Source organism: Myodes glareolus, chromosome 27 (genome assembly GCF_982192425.1).
Source record: "Myodes glareolus chromosome 27, mMyoGla1.1, whole genome shotgun sequence".
In the NCBI taxonomy this organism is placed as follows: Eukaryota; Metazoa; Chordata; class Mammalia; order Rodentia; family Cricetidae; genus Myodes; species Myodes glareolus.
In genome coordinates this window covers 30,648,946-30,665,792 of record NC_142052.1, presented here as the reverse complement: position 1 = coordinate 30,665,792, position 16,847 = coordinate 30,648,946, and the positions used below count along the sequence as shown (strand labels likewise).

General features: G+C 35.2%; 1 protein-coding gene across 4 annotated transcripts in view; it reads right to left on the bottom strand.

Moving 5' to 3' along the window:
- LOC148117659 (zinc finger protein 431-like) overlaps window positions 1-16,847 on the bottom strand; it is a 143,714-nt gene that overhangs the window by 74,763 nt on the left and 52,104 nt on the right. For 2 of the 4 annotated variants that reach the window (XM_087902261.1, XM_087902260.1), the window contains exons 2-3: window positions 16,667-16,790; window positions 16,416-16,476 (exon numbers count right to left, since the gene is read on the bottom strand). In XM_087902261.1, coding sequence (XP_087758387.1) covers window positions 16,416-16,476; window positions 16,667-16,790 — 185 coding nt within the window. Of the gene's footprint in view, window positions 1-11,634; window positions 15,294-16,415; window positions 16,477-16,666; window positions 16,791-16,847 lie in introns of those variants that run through there. The other 2 variants (XM_087902259.1, XM_087902258.1) reach the window with 2 other exon arrangements.

Sequence of the window (16,847 nt, the reverse complement as noted above, 5' to 3'; positions counted from 1 at the left end):
TCTAAAAATAACTTCAAAGGGATGTATGAAACTCGTAAGAGGAAATGAAAACTTCCCTCAAAGAAATGGAGGAAAAGACAAACAAAAAATGAAAGATATCATCAAATTCCTTAAAAAAAACAAGCAAAAGCAATCAAACATATGAAAGAAACTATTTAAGACTTGAAAACTGAAATAGAGACAATAAAAAAACAAGCTGTGGGAATTATAGAAAAATAAATTATGAGAAAATCATCAGGAACCACAAACGCAATCATGAACAACAGAATATGAAAGATGGAAGAGAGACTATCAAGCATTGAAGATTCAATGGAGGAAATAAACTCATCAGTTGAAGAAAACATTAAATGTAACAAAAGGTTAACCCAAAATATCCAGGAAATATGGGACACCATGAAAAGGCCAAATCTAAGAATAATAGGAATAGAAGGAGAAGAAGGTAACTCAAAAGCACAGAAAATATATTTAAAAAAGTTATAAAAGAAAACTTTCCTAACCTAAAGAAAGATATGCCAATGAAGATACAGGAAGCTTACAGAACACCAAATAGACTGGATCTATTAAAAAGTCCCCTCACCACATAATAATCAAAATACTGAACATACAGAGTAAAGAAAGAATATTAAGAGCAGCAAAGGAAAAGGGCCAAGTACCATATAAAGATAGTCCTATCAGAATTACACCTGACTTCTCATTGGATAAAATGAAAGCCAGAAGGTCATGGTCAAGCATTATGCAGACATTAAGAGACCACAGATGTCCTCCCAGACTACTATACCCAACAAAACTTTCAATAACCATAGAAGGACAAAACAAAATATTCCATAACAAAATTAGATTTAACAAGTACCTTATCACAAGCTCAACCCTACACAAAATACTAGAATGAAAACTCCAACCAAAGGAAGTTGGCTTCACTAACAAATACACAGACAATTGATGATCTCATAGCAGTAAATCCCAAAGAAGTGAAAAATGCAGAAATTAACATCACCGACAATGAATACTAAATTAACAGGAGATAGCATTCACTGGTCATATTAATATCCTTTAATGTAAATGGACTGAACTCACCCATAAAAAGACACAGGCTAACAGACTGGATACAAATACAGAATCCATCCTTCTTCTGCACACAAGAAACACATCAACACATCTCAACCTCAAAGACAGACATTGTCTCAGAATAAAAGGATGGGAAGACGTATTCCAATCAAATGAACCTACAGAACAAGTGGGTGTAGCTATCCTCATATCTAAAAAAATGGACTTCAAGCTAAAGTCAATCAAAAGAGACAAAGAAGGTCATTTCACATTAGTCACAGGAAAAATCCGTCAAGAGAAATCTCATTACTGAACATCTAAGCCCCAAATACAAGAGCAGTGATATGTAAATGAAACACTTCTAAAGCTTAAAACATAAACTAAACCCCACACACTAATAGTGGAAAACTTTAACATTCCCCCCTGACCACCTGGCAGGTCAGTCAAATAAAAAATGAACAGAGAAATAAGGAAACTAACAGATATTATGACTCAAATGAACTTAACAGACATCTATAGAATATTCCATTCAAACAGAAAAGAATATACTTTCTTCTCAGCACCAGATGGAACCTACTCAAAAACTGACCACATATGTGGTAACAAAGCAAACCTTAACAAATATAAAAATATTGGAATACCCCAATGTACCTTGTCAGATCATCATGGTTTAAAACTAGAAGTCAACAACAATACTAATTCCAGAAAACCCACGAATAGATGGAAATTAAGCAATGCCAACCTGAAACATCAATGGGTCAAGGAAGAAATAAAGAGAGACTTCCTAAAATACAATGAAAATGACCATGCAACATATCCAAATTTATGAGAGACAAAGCAATGTTAGGAGGAAAATTTATAGCACTAAATGCCTACATAAAGAAGCTGGAAAAATCCCATACTAGGTAATTAACTGCACATTTAAAAAACTTGGAACAAAAAGAAGAAAACTTAGGAAATCTAGATGGCATTAATAATCAAATTGAGAGCTGAAATCAACAGAATAGAAACAAAGAAAACAATACAAATAATCAACAAAACAAAGAGTAGGTTCTTTTAGAAAATCAACAAAATAAACCAACCTTTATCCATATTAATGAAAAGGCAGAGAGAGAATATGCAAACTAAGGAAATCAGAAATGAAAAGGAGGACATAAGAACAAACATGGAGGAAATACAGAGAATCATCAGGTCATATTTCAAAAACTTGTACTTTACAAAATTGGAAAACTTAAAGGAAATAGACAACTTTCTGAATAAATATCACTTACCAAATTAAATCAGGACCAGATAAGCAAATTCCACAGACCTATAACTGCTGAAGAAATAGAAACACTCATGAAAAGTCTCACAACCAAAAATGCCCAGGACCAGATGGTTTCAGCTCAGAATTCTACAAGACTTTCAAAGAAGAACTAAGACCAAAACTCCTCAAATTATTCCACTCAAAAGAAACAGAAGGAAAATGGCCAAATTCTTTTATGGGGCTATAGTTACCCTGATACTCAAACCACAGAAAGACATTATAAGGAAAGAGAATTGAAAACCAATCTTACTCATGAACATTGATGCAAAAATACTAAATAAAACACTTGCAAAATCAAATCCAATAATACATCACAACCATCATCCACCATGATAAAGTCGGCTTCATCCCAGAGATGCAACATATGAAAATATGTCAACATAATCCACAATATAAACAAACTGAAAAATAAAAACCATATGATCATCTCATTAGATGTCTAAAAAGCTTTAGACAAAATACAGTATCCCTTCATGATAATAGTCTTGGATAGAACAGGGATACAAGAAATATACCTAAACATAATAAAGACAATATACAACAAGTCAACAGCCAACAACAAACTAAATGGAGAGAAACTCCCAGCAATTCCACTGAAATCAAGAACAAAAAAGATTGTCCACTCTCTCCATATCTATTCAATATAGTTCTTGAGGTCCTAGCTAGAGCAATAAGACACCAAAAGGAGATCAAGCAGCAAGTTCTCTGTGGAGCCTTTGGTAAGTCTCAAATGCATCTGGATGTCACAGCCATTAGAGAAGATGGTCTTCTTCTGGGATGAGAGTAGGTGGAACAGCATCAGAGGCACAGAAATAGATGTGGAGCAGATGTTCTAAATGAAAATATTACTTAGAAATTGTATATGGGTATGTATAGGCATGGATACAACCTGCACACTGCCATGAAGGCAGTGTTCCATGCAGGGTCACCAGGTACATAACTGAGCACAGAGGACAGAGGAGGTGCGCCAGGGATGTGTGGTGGTCAGAAAGTTCCCTCAAGATAAACTCCGAGACTTTTGTCCTACTTCTGAGCTAAATGATGCAGAGTTATGCTTGGATACACAGTAGAATGGAATGACAGAGGATGCAGGGTATTGAGAATACAAAAACTTTTAAGGTCAGGCTGGAGAGATGGCTCAGTGGTTAAAAGCATTGCCTGCTCCTCTAAAGGTCCTGAGTTCAATTCCCAGCAACTACATGGTGGCTCACAACCATCTGTAATGAGGTCTGGTGCCCTCTTCTGGCCTGCAGGCATACACACAGACAGAATATTGTATAATAAATAAATAAATATTTAAAAAAAACTTTTAAGGTCTTTTTCAACATGGAAACATGTTCTGTGACTTGGGGACTCCCCATCTTCTGTAGGTTACAGTACATCCATGTGAACAGTGAGGATGATATCCCTAAGAGGGAATATATGGAAGTGTGAATAGGCAGCCTGAAGAATCACAGAGAAAAAGTTGAAGGAGAAATAAAGGTCTTTATTGTAGGACTTCTTAAAACCTTTAAATGGCCAATATTTATTGGTAGCTCTCCAAAAGCACTTCCGAACTTATCTGAACTCACATCCACTTCATCTCTTATCCTGTCACAGAGATGTTACCTGCAAACAGCATTTGAGAGCTGATATCCTGGATCAGAGGTCCTCAAACCTACACACATACTGAATTTATTTTGAAGACTGTCAAAACACAATGTGTTTTCCTTCCAGAGTTTCTGGCTTAGGGCAGATGTGTGCTGTTGCTGCTCTACTGGCACAGGGATGAATGTCTCTAAAGGTTCTGACATTGCCGCAGCCTCTACGCCATGGCTTACGCAGTTCTCACTATCTGGAATGTTCTCATTTATCCATCACTTATAGTAGCTGATTGTCTCTTCAGACTAGTTCTGGTTTCCACACACTCTATGCTTTGTGTCTCAGGAAGGAGGGCAGCTACTGACCTGTAAACCTGTGAGTAGGCACAACCCCAGAGACATAATCTGTTTGGTGCTTTGTATGGGCTACAGCTTTAGAAGATGTCTCCTTTGTGTCTCTACTTCAGAATCAGAAATGATTTTAGAATTAGACAATGTCTATCCTTCTCCAAATCCAAGCATGATTTAAGAGAAAAATTCAGAAATTCTGTCTCATGTCAACAGCCTTCTGGTATGGGACAGAAAGAAGATAGATTTTAAAGGAACATTTTACTTTCCTTCATGCTCATTTTGTCTATAGCTTATCTTTCACAGAATATATGTCTATAGTAATAATGTTTATATTTTCAACAATGATCAGTTTCTAAGAAAAAGACATTTGGGCCCCACAATGTCTCTACCTGGTTGATATAACAGCATGATGCTGATAACACTACTATGAGACCGATTTATTGGTACAAGCTGTCGATATGGTGTACCTTCTTGAAACATTTTGGCCGGAATTCCAAATAAAAACATCAGAACAACCCTTTCGAAAACTCAGAGACCATTTGCAGTTATACAAAACAACAATCTTGAAATTCAACCGTTATTTTCCTTTTATAATATTCCATAGAAAGAATACCCCCACATGACATCTGGAAGCAAATCTAGAAGACTCCATCCCCTTTCCCAAGAAAGTTTGTCTTCATGGTCAGGGACAACATTTAGGAGTTGATTACTACTCATGTAGGGTTGGTGTTGGGTGAAATTTTGTACACACAGAGATCTCAAAAAAGAGGGAAAATTAAATGGGATAATAGGTAGATTACTTACTCACACCAACAATAATAGTGAGAAATAGAATGAATAATTGTGAGCTATTATTTATGAATAGTATACATTGGTATAGACCTTTGTATATTGATACAAGTTCAAATTATATAGAATGTTTCTATTTTTGTTTAGAATATTTGTAACACCTATGCACAGTTATTTTGTCAGATGGTATACATGCATGATTCTACCTCTGTTTAAAACATTTTGTTTGTTGATACAATTTTATATTTATAATATTGCATTACACAATTCTACCTCTGATCAAGATATTTATACATTGTTTACATTTTGAGGTTATTGTCCTGCTTTAATGCTTTAAAGATTGTCTTATATTCTGATATGAAGTTTTATTCTTCAACATTGTATTGAGACTTTGATTGATTGTTCAGGCAGTCAGTTGTCTCTGTTCTACTACACTTTTTGGAAGCTGTTAGACTTCCCTACCTGCCTACTCAAGTAATATTATTGCTCTTCTCATGCCTTTGACGGGGTTGAAGATGAGATAATCATACTTACCATCCTATTACAATCTAGCCAAGCCGTTTCTACTAGAAGACTTAGACTCCTTAGAATAGAATGTTTATAAAAACATTAGAATGTATTCCTTTTTAAATATTGTTTATGCTTGTTGTAATTCTAACTTTATATGATATATGTTTCTTGTGTACATAGTTTTGTATTGGGTTTGGAATTTCTTATTTAAACAAAAGGGGTAGGTGTTGTGAGAGCTCCTTCAGTCAATAGCCTTTAAGATACCAATCCACTTGGGCATGGTCTCTTACATTATAAATGAATCTGTAAAGTGTGTGGTTGCTTTCTTGATTTCAGTTCTTGATTCTGGCTGCTAGATTTATTGTATACAAGATCCATTCATTTTTAGGTGCTCATCTGACCTTTAAAAGCCCAAGATATTCTTACACTCTAACATGGTATTTTCAAAAGTCAAAGATTCAAATAGTCCTCCTCTAGCTTCAGGGTCTGTCACTCTGACTTGTACAGCCTTCACAACACATCATAAAAACATGAACTCAGTGTTGAATGATGAATTTAGAATGAATGCAGCTTTATTAAGTAAAATCAAACACTTCTTTCTCGTGTGTGCGTGAGATTATTGACTTAGGAATATGGCAAGATATGGTATGAATCTTCAATTTTTTGTTGGAAGATATGTGTGAATTATTTAAATGTTAGAAATTAAATGTTAGAAATCATTTGCCTTAGCATGAGGAATTATTTCATTCAGCTACAAAATCAAGCAAAGTTGCATATTTCAGCTATTAATTTCTTACTATCAATTTTGATAATTAACCCATAATCTCTGTGTAGCAAGGATTTTTAAACTGTTTTTTATTCAAGTATATGTTTATTCCACTACTTTCTCTCTCCCCTTCCCTTCTCCCATTATCCATATGCTCCTAATTTACTAAGATCTTGTCTTTCTCTATGTCCTATGTAGAATATATTCATGAATGTCTCTATTAGGCTCCTTTTTTGTCTATGTTCTCTAGCATTGTGAATTTTAGGCTTGTTGTCCTTTGTTTTATATCTAAAAGCCACTTAGGAGTGTGTAATTTCTTTTTCTGGGTCTGGGTTTGCTCACTCTTTTATGACGTTTTCTAGGTCCAGCTTTTGTCCATAAAAATTTCTTTTTATATGAGTTCTCAATGATCTGGTTTCTCTACAGAAAACAGAACACTAAAACAAATGGATATTATAAGGGCTAAAGATAATCTAATATAAACTATAATTATGCTCTGAAACTCTATCATCCAAACCTCTCCACAACCACAGAAGTTCTAATCAATTGGTTATTCTTGCAGAAGGCCCAGTATAGGTGTGGTATTGTACTGGGAACAACTGTTCATATTTTTTTCAGTCCTGTGCTCCTAGGCAGAAATTCACAATGACTGAAAAGGTTACTGAGAAGTTTCTTTATGACATAAGGACTAGAAAACAGAGAGAAGAAATACAGGAAATATCAGGGAAATATATAACTTGCAAGGCACATCTCCAGTGCCCTACTTCCTCAAACTATACTATAAAGATCACATTAACCCCAAATGGTGCCACCATCTGGGAAACCAATCAATAAGCATATAAACTGTGGGACTATTTCATTTTCAAACTCTAACAATGTCAATACACTTCTAAACACCAAATCTAGTTTGGTGAAATCAGACACCTGACATCAGAGGTTGACTTCTCTTCCAAATATATACACACACATATACATTCACACATATGCGTCTCCATAAGTATATACACACACTCATGCACAAACTTACATACATAGATGAACACTAGTACATACAATCATTTGTACACACAATTCTTTGCTTATTTTGCTTGTGTATCTTTCTATATTTATCTATGCCAGTTTATATTTGTAACATGAACATTCCTAGTCATTTAGTAGGTTTTAGGTAAAAAAGAGGTCATAGTCTCATGAGTACCAAGGTTTTGAATATTTTACAATCCAAATCCTTCCAAATAAAATCTGCAGTGGAATCATTATTCTGTTATATATTCTTAAGATCTGTCACTCCATTTGCTTTAATAAAGAAATGACTGGCCAGTAAATAGGGATAAGGCACAGGGAACATGACATGAATGTGCCTTGTTAATAAAGGTTCTACTCTGTGGTAGAGAGTAAATAAAGAATGTGTTAACTTAAAAATGTCAGAGGTAGTAAGTAATAAGCCTGATATATTGGTCAAGTGTTTTCAGTTATTAAAAGACTTGATGACGTTACTTTGAACTGGCAGGTAGGAAAGAACTGTTTACTGCTGCGGGATCTCCTTCTGCTGCTGAGATATCAGCCCATTGGGGCGTGGTCTCTCTCTCTTTAAAAGAGCAGAGGCTGTCCTCCATTCTCTCTCTGGCTTCCAGGTCCGCTTCTGTCTCCTAGACTCTTTTCCTGATCGTGCAGCGGGTCTGTTGTCCAGAACAGTAATCTGTTAGTTTTTTCCCCTTTGAATAAATAACCATTCTATTAATTATAATTAATTCCAAACTGGTGTGGGATTGTTTGTGACTTACACCTTCAGTTTACAAATTGCATTCCAATGTGTGGCCAAAATTTTCACATAAAATTTAAAATAGCTTGGAAAAGGAATCTAAACAGAAAACTATATAGTCAGATGCAGCTTCTCAGTAACTGCCTCTTTTTTTGGTGGGCTGTGCTAGTGATCAGTGGCTTTCCTCCTTTAACAGACGGCTTTTTAAATAAGCATTTCCTGGAAAATAGGCAGTTTTTTTAAGAGTCTTAAGTTTACTGATACTGTGTCTTCTTTCTCTTGTGGACCTGACAGCCTAGGTTATGAACCTGCTGGTCATTCCCACTGTATTTCTGCAAATCAAAGAATGTGCAACCCTGACTTGATTCTCCAGGACAGACATGCTCAGGTGTCACAGTCATGTGTTGGTGGCTGCAGCCCACCTTTGGTCTTTTATTTGACATGACTGCATCTTGAATAGTTCTGGACAGCATTATTGGGAATTACCTTCAACACCTTCACAGAAATGTCCTTTCTTAGTCAGTACACTGATCTACTTTGCTACTATGCACTAGCTCATATAAAAATTTACCATAAAGTTCTGTGTTCAAAGATATGATTGCTGACTTCTACTGTGGAATTGTGATTTCCCCATTTTTGATTCTGTGTCCAATTTCTTCATAGTTCAGAATTTTGAGTTACTTAAATGCATGTTGATTGATTGTGGTCTACAAACAAAAGACAGGATAAGAGAAAAATTTAAACTGTGAATACAAAAGTGATGATTTTACTGTCATTAGTAGGAGGTACCACCAATAAATGAAAACATGACTGCCCTTTCTGGCCAACCAAGAACCACCCACAACTTGTAAAATGAACTCAAGCAAGGGTACATCTGATAAAGAGGTTTTAAGTTCCAATTATGGCCAATTGCTTTGGTTAAATATTCAAATATCTTTTAAAGACTTTTATTATCTGCTTGTTTCCTGATTTTTTTTTTTTGTACTTTTCCCTCATTTGGGAAAGATTTGGGCTCAGAAATTCTTTAAGAACAAAGTCTAAGTTAGTTTCCAATACTATCAGTCATTTATTTCTTCTGGGCCAAGGAAGAACTTAGATCAGCCTTTTATACCTTACTGTTATTAATGACATGTCCATGAGGCTGAAAAGAAGGCTCAGCACTAAGAACATTGGTGACTCCTCCAGAGAATCTTTGATACCCAGCACCCACAAGACAGTTCACAACTGTCTGTACCTCCAGTCAGAGGAGGTTAGATACTGTCTTCTGGTCATACACTTGGAACGCTCACTGGTCAAACTTCTATATCGAAACTGCATTTCATTTCTTTTTAAGGTAATAGACACATGAAGAAAATCTATTTAATATAGAATCAAATACAGATCTGTCTTTTAGAATTTGCACATCTTGTACCCTTTGAGGCCAGAAGAATGCACCCAATCTTCAGGACCTCCCATTACAGGGAGTTCTGACCAATCAGATATGATGCTATGAATCAAACTTGTCAACCCAAGAGGAGCAGTATGCCTAAGACAACTCTCCAGATCCAACATGTCATTATAACGCTAAAGGTAAAGAAGTCACACTGTTCCTTCTCTTATTACATGAAGGATAAATTCCACAATAGATGGTTGGCAAAGGGTACAGTGGATGGAATTGGTATATTGCTCAGTTTCATTGTTAAAGACAGCTCTCTCTATGTGAGGGCATTTAAAAAAATATTTATTTATTTATCATGTGTACAATATTCTGTCTGCATTATGCTTGCATTTCAGCAAAGGGCACCAGACCTCATTACAGGTGGTTGTGAGCCACCATGTGGTTGCTGGGAATTGAACTCAGCACCTTTGGAAGAGCAGGCAATGCTCTTAACTACTGAGCCATCTCTCCAGCCCCCCGCAAGGGAATATTTAAAACGTTGGTTAAAATCAGTCTGACTCCAGACAGATTTTATTAGGAAAATTTCCATAATTTGGGATAGTCTTTGTCTTTTGTGATCTTTTTGAGATAGGATATGTCCATGTAGCCACTGCTGCCAGGTATGCATTATGTGGAACAAGCTGACCTCAAACTCACTGAGATCAGACCCACTCACACTGTGTTCTGTGACTATAGCCATGCACCTCTAAGTTGAGCTGAAATCTATGTTTTTAAAGGACTTATTGAGTCATAAAAGTATAATGAAAGACTTAGAAGGGACCATCATTATTTTGATGAATAACAATATTTCTTGAAATTCTGTAATTTAAATGACCAAATAATTTCATATGTTCACAATAATGGATTCTTTCTATTGCATTGACAACTCCATCCATTTAAAAATGTTTGATGTGTTTTTGTGAATACACATGAGCCATGTTGTCCATGTAGCACAAACAGGAAAACTCATAGTTGTCTATGATCTACTTCACTTTTTAAGTTTTAGTGCTTAAACCTAAATAGTCATTTGACTACAAATAACCTCAAAGACACTTCTTTGAGTTTAAAATTATTTGTGTATGAGCTGATGTAGGACTGTGTATAAGTAACTGCTGAAGTGAACAAATATGAAAAAAATTGTAAGAATATTAGGAGAAACAAGATATGATATAGAAGCCAGGCTATCATAATTAGCAGGAATGAACTTTACTAAATATACAATTCTCTGGCATATGTTTTTGGTTCTAAGAAAGTTTTACAAACACATCCTTTTCTCGGCGTGAAGATTTTTTAAAAAATCTGTTTCTGAGACTATTTTCACATGCAAAGAGGATTGACTCTCCAAACTGTCCCATTTTTTTTATTCTTGAATGGAAATGCATTTCCAGTCTGAATAGAAAAGGGCTTTACTGTTGTAATATTTCTTCTAATTGAATTTGAGCACCAATGAGATGACTCAGTGGGAAAGGACTGTTATGTGCAAGACTAGAATCCTAACCGTGATTGCATCTCAAATTTTGCAGGAAAATGGATGGAGCTAGAAAACATCATTTTGAGTGAGGTAACCCAGACTCAGAAAGACAATGATCACATGTACAAGTGGGTTTTAATCATAAAGAAATTTGTTTCCTCTGCATATACTGGATTTTGGGGATCCAGTCTGTTTGGACACTCACCTTCCTGGACCTGGAGGGAGAGGGGAGGAACTTGAACTTCCCACAGGGCAGGAAACCCTGACTGCCCTAAGGGACGAAGAGGGAGGAGGAAAGGGAGTGGGGGGAGTGGGAGGGTGTTGGGAAGAGGGGCGGAAATGGAAACTTTTATAATTTAATAAAATTTACTTTAAAAAAAAATAAAAAAAAAAGAAATTAAACCAGCTTTCAAATCACAATCCCAGAGAACTTGGACACCAGTGAGAACACTAAGGAGACATACATACACGGGAAGTATAAAAAGACAAGATCTCCTGAGTAAATTGGGAGCATGAGGACCTTAGGGGATGGTTGAAGGGGACGGGTGATGCAGGGAAGGGAACAGAGAAAAATGTAGAGCTCAATAAAGATTGATAAAAAAATTAAAAAAGAACATCAAATTACAGTGTCAGATACACAGTTGATTGCTGATTATACTACTTTATTACATATATAAAAGATAAATGAAAATACTTATTTGAATACACACAAGGTATTTAATGTTTTTTAAATTTCTTTTATCAGTCACGTTGACATAAATATTGTTAAATGCTGTTGAAAAAACCATACACATTTAGAGTTCATCATCTACCCTTGGACTTGTATTCAGGAGGCAGGCACATGAGTATCACAAGTTCAAACTTATCCCTGAATCTTTACTGACATCTGAAGCTAGGATTAATAACAAACAATAAATTCTCCAGTGAATTTTTGAAAAGATAAAAATTAAAACCAGAAACAACACTCAACCACATTTACTTAAGGAGAACTATAAGGACTACAAAATAAAATTCACTAAATGGATTTGCCACATAAAGCACACTTTTGTACCTGCCTCAAATATTTCAAAATTGAAAACAAAATGCAATGATTTCCACCAGTCTTGAGTGAACATGATATGTAATTTATTTCTTCCAAGGGTGTAATGTAATTTTACTTAAAGCTAAAGAAAAGTGTGATGTCTAAAGACATTAACCAATTGTTTTCATTAATAGAACATTTTTTATGGGTTTTTTCCTATTTCCAGACTTCAAACTGATATAAATAGACTTAAAATATTTAAGGCACTAGAGTCATGGCTAGATGATTTGAAAATGTTCATTCACAGGATTACAGTCAGATGTCTGACAGTTTCCTGTAATTTCTTCTGCAAGAAGATCCAAGGTATTTACTTTCTGTGGATACAGAATGCACATTCAAATGCACACAGAGACACACACATACATGACATAATTACAGATAAAACAACTTTTATGACAAACGTACTTTCCTTCATGAACACTTTTCTCCTGTAAACATTAATTCCTGTAAAAAAAAGAGCTGAGAGGCATCTTACTGCTTATTTATACTATGGACTGGTTTGTAAAGAAAAAGGAAAGTTAGACTTGAAGAAGGAAGTTAATTGTTCAAAGAAAGTTTAGCTGTAGAAATGTTTGGTGCTGATCTCCTCCACTCCCCTATGGGAATATTCCATAAGATGTTTATTGCTTCTGTGCTCCTGCTAAGTAATTTTCCAAACAGAGGTATCAATTGTATCTTGGCTCAATTCCAGGAGTTTCTGAACCATTCCAGTGAAAGGTATTCACATAAATCTCCAATCAGGATATTTGAGAGGGAAGAATACATATGTATGAACACTTTAGCCAGTGTGGAAAGGGGCAGCTGCATACTGAATGAGGATAGAGCTCATATAGGGCTTCTTAGTACAAGAGGGCACCATAGGAGATTGTGAAGGTGAAAATTTGCTGGATTTCAATCCCTCATCTAGAACTCAGAGATAGGCTTGATTTTATGCTGAAGGATTGCCTGATTTGGTGCCAAGTTGGACAAGGGCAGAGTTTGTTTTTATGGTTCTAGTTTGAGAGCCAAAGTGTGTTTCTTTCACTGGCCCTTTTTAATGTTTTGGCTGTTTTCAGGGAGATGTTGTTTCTTTACCTAGTTCTAGATTCAGAGACAAAATGCTTTCCTTTGGTTCTGGTCTAAGGACCAATGTGTGGTTTTTTGGATACCCTTTCTCCAACCCATGATACTTCATAAAAGGTTTTGTCCATTAGTTTGCTGGTTCAAACTAAAAAAAAAAGAGGTATCCTGGTGCTGGAACAGATTGTTGACACTATCAATTATCTTTTCTACACAATAACTGCTGTTGGTTAACTGACTATACTTGGCTTAACATCTTAAAAAAATTTACAATAAGCCCTCAGTTTCTTCCTCAGGTCAAAAAGATTATGGTAATATGCACAAGCTTTATCAGATTGATTACACACAGAGAATCTTACTATTATATGAAGCACAAAACATTGTGACACTGAATTTATTTCTATAGTTTACCTACAGTATGATTTTTCTCATTTTTTAAGAATAGACACATTAAATTCAGTTTCTCTACAGGATAGCCTAGTTTATATATTTGGAAATGATTGTGAAATGTGATATATCACATATTCCATTCCCAAATATCTCTCCAGCATGTGTTCTTTTATGCCCTTAAGAGTACAGGGCTCTGCAAAGGCCTTACCACACTGATTTCATTCATAGGGTTGTTTTCTAGTATGCATTCTTTTATGAATCTGAAGAGAATTTTTATATGCAAAGGACTTACCACACTGATCACATTCATAGGGTTTCTCTCCAGTATGTGTACTCCTATGCACTTGAAGATGATCATGACGTGTAAAGGCCTTACCACACTGATTACATTCATAGGGCTTCTCTCCAGTATGTGTTCTTTTATGTTTTTGAAGAATACTGTGTCTAGCAAAGGCCTTACTACACTGATTACATTCATAGGGTTTTTCTCCAGTATGTGTTCTTTGATGCATTTGAAGAATACTGTGTCTAGCAAAGGCCTTACCACACTGATTACATTCATAGGGTTTCTCTCCAGTATGTGTTCTTTTATGCAATCGAAGAACACGATTACTTGCAAAAGCCTTACCACACTGATTACATTCATAAGGTTTCTCTCCAGAATGTGTTCTTTTATGCATTTTAAGAGCACTGTGATGAGCAAAGGCCTTACCACACTGATCACATTCATAGGGTTTCTCGCCCGTATGTGTTCTTTTATGGTTATGGAGATTACTATGAAATGCAAAGGCCTTACCACACTGATTACATTCATATGGTTTTTCTCCAGTATGTGTTCTTTTATGTGTTTGAAGAATACTGTGTCTAGCAAAGGCCTTACCACACTGATTACATTCATAGGGTTTCTCTCCAGTATGTGTTCTTTGATGCAATTGAAGAGTAATGTACTGTGCAAAGGCCTTACCACACTGATTACATTCATAGGGCTTCTCCCCAGTATGTGTTCTTTTATGCAGTTTTAAGGTACTGGGAAATGCAAATGTCTTACCACACTGATTACATTCATAGGGTTTCTCTCCAGTGTGTGTTCTTTTATGTGTTTGAAGAATACTGCGTCTAGCAAAGGCCTTACCACACTGATTACATTCAAAGGGTTTTTCTCCAGTATGTGTTTTTTTATGGCTTTGAAGATTATTCTGAATTGCAAAGGCCTTACCACACTGATTACATTCATAGGGTTTCTCCCCGGTATGTGTTCTTTTATGCATTTGAAGATAAGCATGTTGAGCAAAGGCCTTACCACATTGATTGCATTCATAAGGTTTCTCTCCAGAATGTGTTCTTTTATGCATTTTAAGAGCACTGTGATGAGCAAAGGCCTTACCACACTGATCACATTCATAGGGTTTCTCTCCAGTATGTGTTCTTTTATGCCTTTGAAGATTACTATAAAATGCAATGGTCTTACCACACATATTGTGTGCATATGGTTTCTCTCCAATATGTGATCTTTTATGACTTTGTTGCATTTCATGAAGAACAAAGTCTTTACCATCTTGACTATATTCATAGGGTTTCTCTACAGTGTGTGTCCTTTTATGCATTCGATGATGACTGTGATAAGCAAAGGCTTTTCCACGTTGTTTAATTTCGCAGCATTTTTCTCTGGTATGTATTTTTTCATTTCTTAGAAGGTGAGTTTTATAAGACAAGCCTTTAGCACCATGAGAATATACTGAAAACTTCTCTCCAGTTTGATTTCTTTCAATCCTACAAGAATAATTGACACATGTAAAAGTTTTGCCACATTCAATGCACTGTTGAACATCATATCTGTATGAATTAATTTCATAATTTTTTTAAATTATAAAAGGAATCAAAAATTGAATTTTCATAACATTTTTAAAAATCATGTTTTGTTCTCTCAGGGGTTATTTTGTATCTGGAAAAATACTTGTGATGATAAACTCCTTTGTGTCATGGTTTGCCTTTTCATCTATAGCTATATTCTTCTAGGATATTTTTAACATTTTTGAAGAGAACTGCATACACTGAGTGTTTTACCAAATTTAATGCATTCATAAATTTTTCTATATTGTGAATCATTATACATTTGCTAAACGAACTAAGACACCTGGAAATATTTTTACAGACCGACAAAGAAACTTATTTTTTTTTGTAATATGAGTTTGTTTATGTATTAATAATGATGGTAGAAAATGAATTAACTTTGTATTCTTGGATCAAATTCAATAAGTATACTCTACATAGGAATTACATTTCATCTTCTTAATTGTTCTTAAAGAGAGGTATGCTAATCTTTCCATATCCCTATGTTCATGCACTGTGTCGAGAGTGATATATATATATGGAAATATAGTGAATAAAGGATTTCCACATTGAATCCTCAAGGTTTGACTTTCTGTTCCTCACAGACTTGTGGTATAGATACTATGGTTTCAGCATAACATCTGCTATTGGACCCTTAACTTTAGCAGCTGCTTTCACTAAACTTAGCATAGTCACAAAAAGTATATAAGTAATACAGGACTTGCTATGTGCTATTGATTTAATAGAAAGCTTTGCAACTATACTCATCATCACTGAAATGTGTATACATTTTTTGTCATGAGTAGCAAGAAACAAATGGATTGGCAGATCTACTACATAGCTCTTATGGTGCTATGACTCAAATGGTGATATCTGTTTAGGCATTGCTTCCTTGACTTTTTTGGAAATGAATGCCTGAGGTATATGGATTTGTGAGAATTTAATAAGCATCAATGCATTTAAAGCTGTGCTTATTTACACTATTGTTTTTGTTTAAAAGTCCTAGGACATATTATAAACTCATCAGAGGCACATTGTTATGAATTTGTACAAGAAAATTACCTTGCATGTCTTCTAGAACATTGGCAATGTTCTTCAGTGTTACAATCTTCCAAAATGCATCCTAAAATACAGTACCAAAATTTGTATATTATTTAACACTTTACAATAATTAGATTATTATCTTAAGTACACCTAGGAACTATAACTGTTATTCACCTCATTCTACTTCTTTCTAAATCAAATTACAGAACATCTTAAACCAAAAAAAAGTTATCTCCATATTTTCAAACATGAAGGAAATTCATTTTTACCTATAGTAGTTAGGTTTCTGTAGGTCTCCAGCATCACATCTTTGTACAGATTCTTCTGGAAAGGATTCAGTAAATCCCACTCTTCCTTAGTGAAGCTGATATGCACATCATCATAGGTCACTGCCTTCAAAAATATACCATAAATGTATACAACGTAAGCATGACAGTGACATCATCGGAA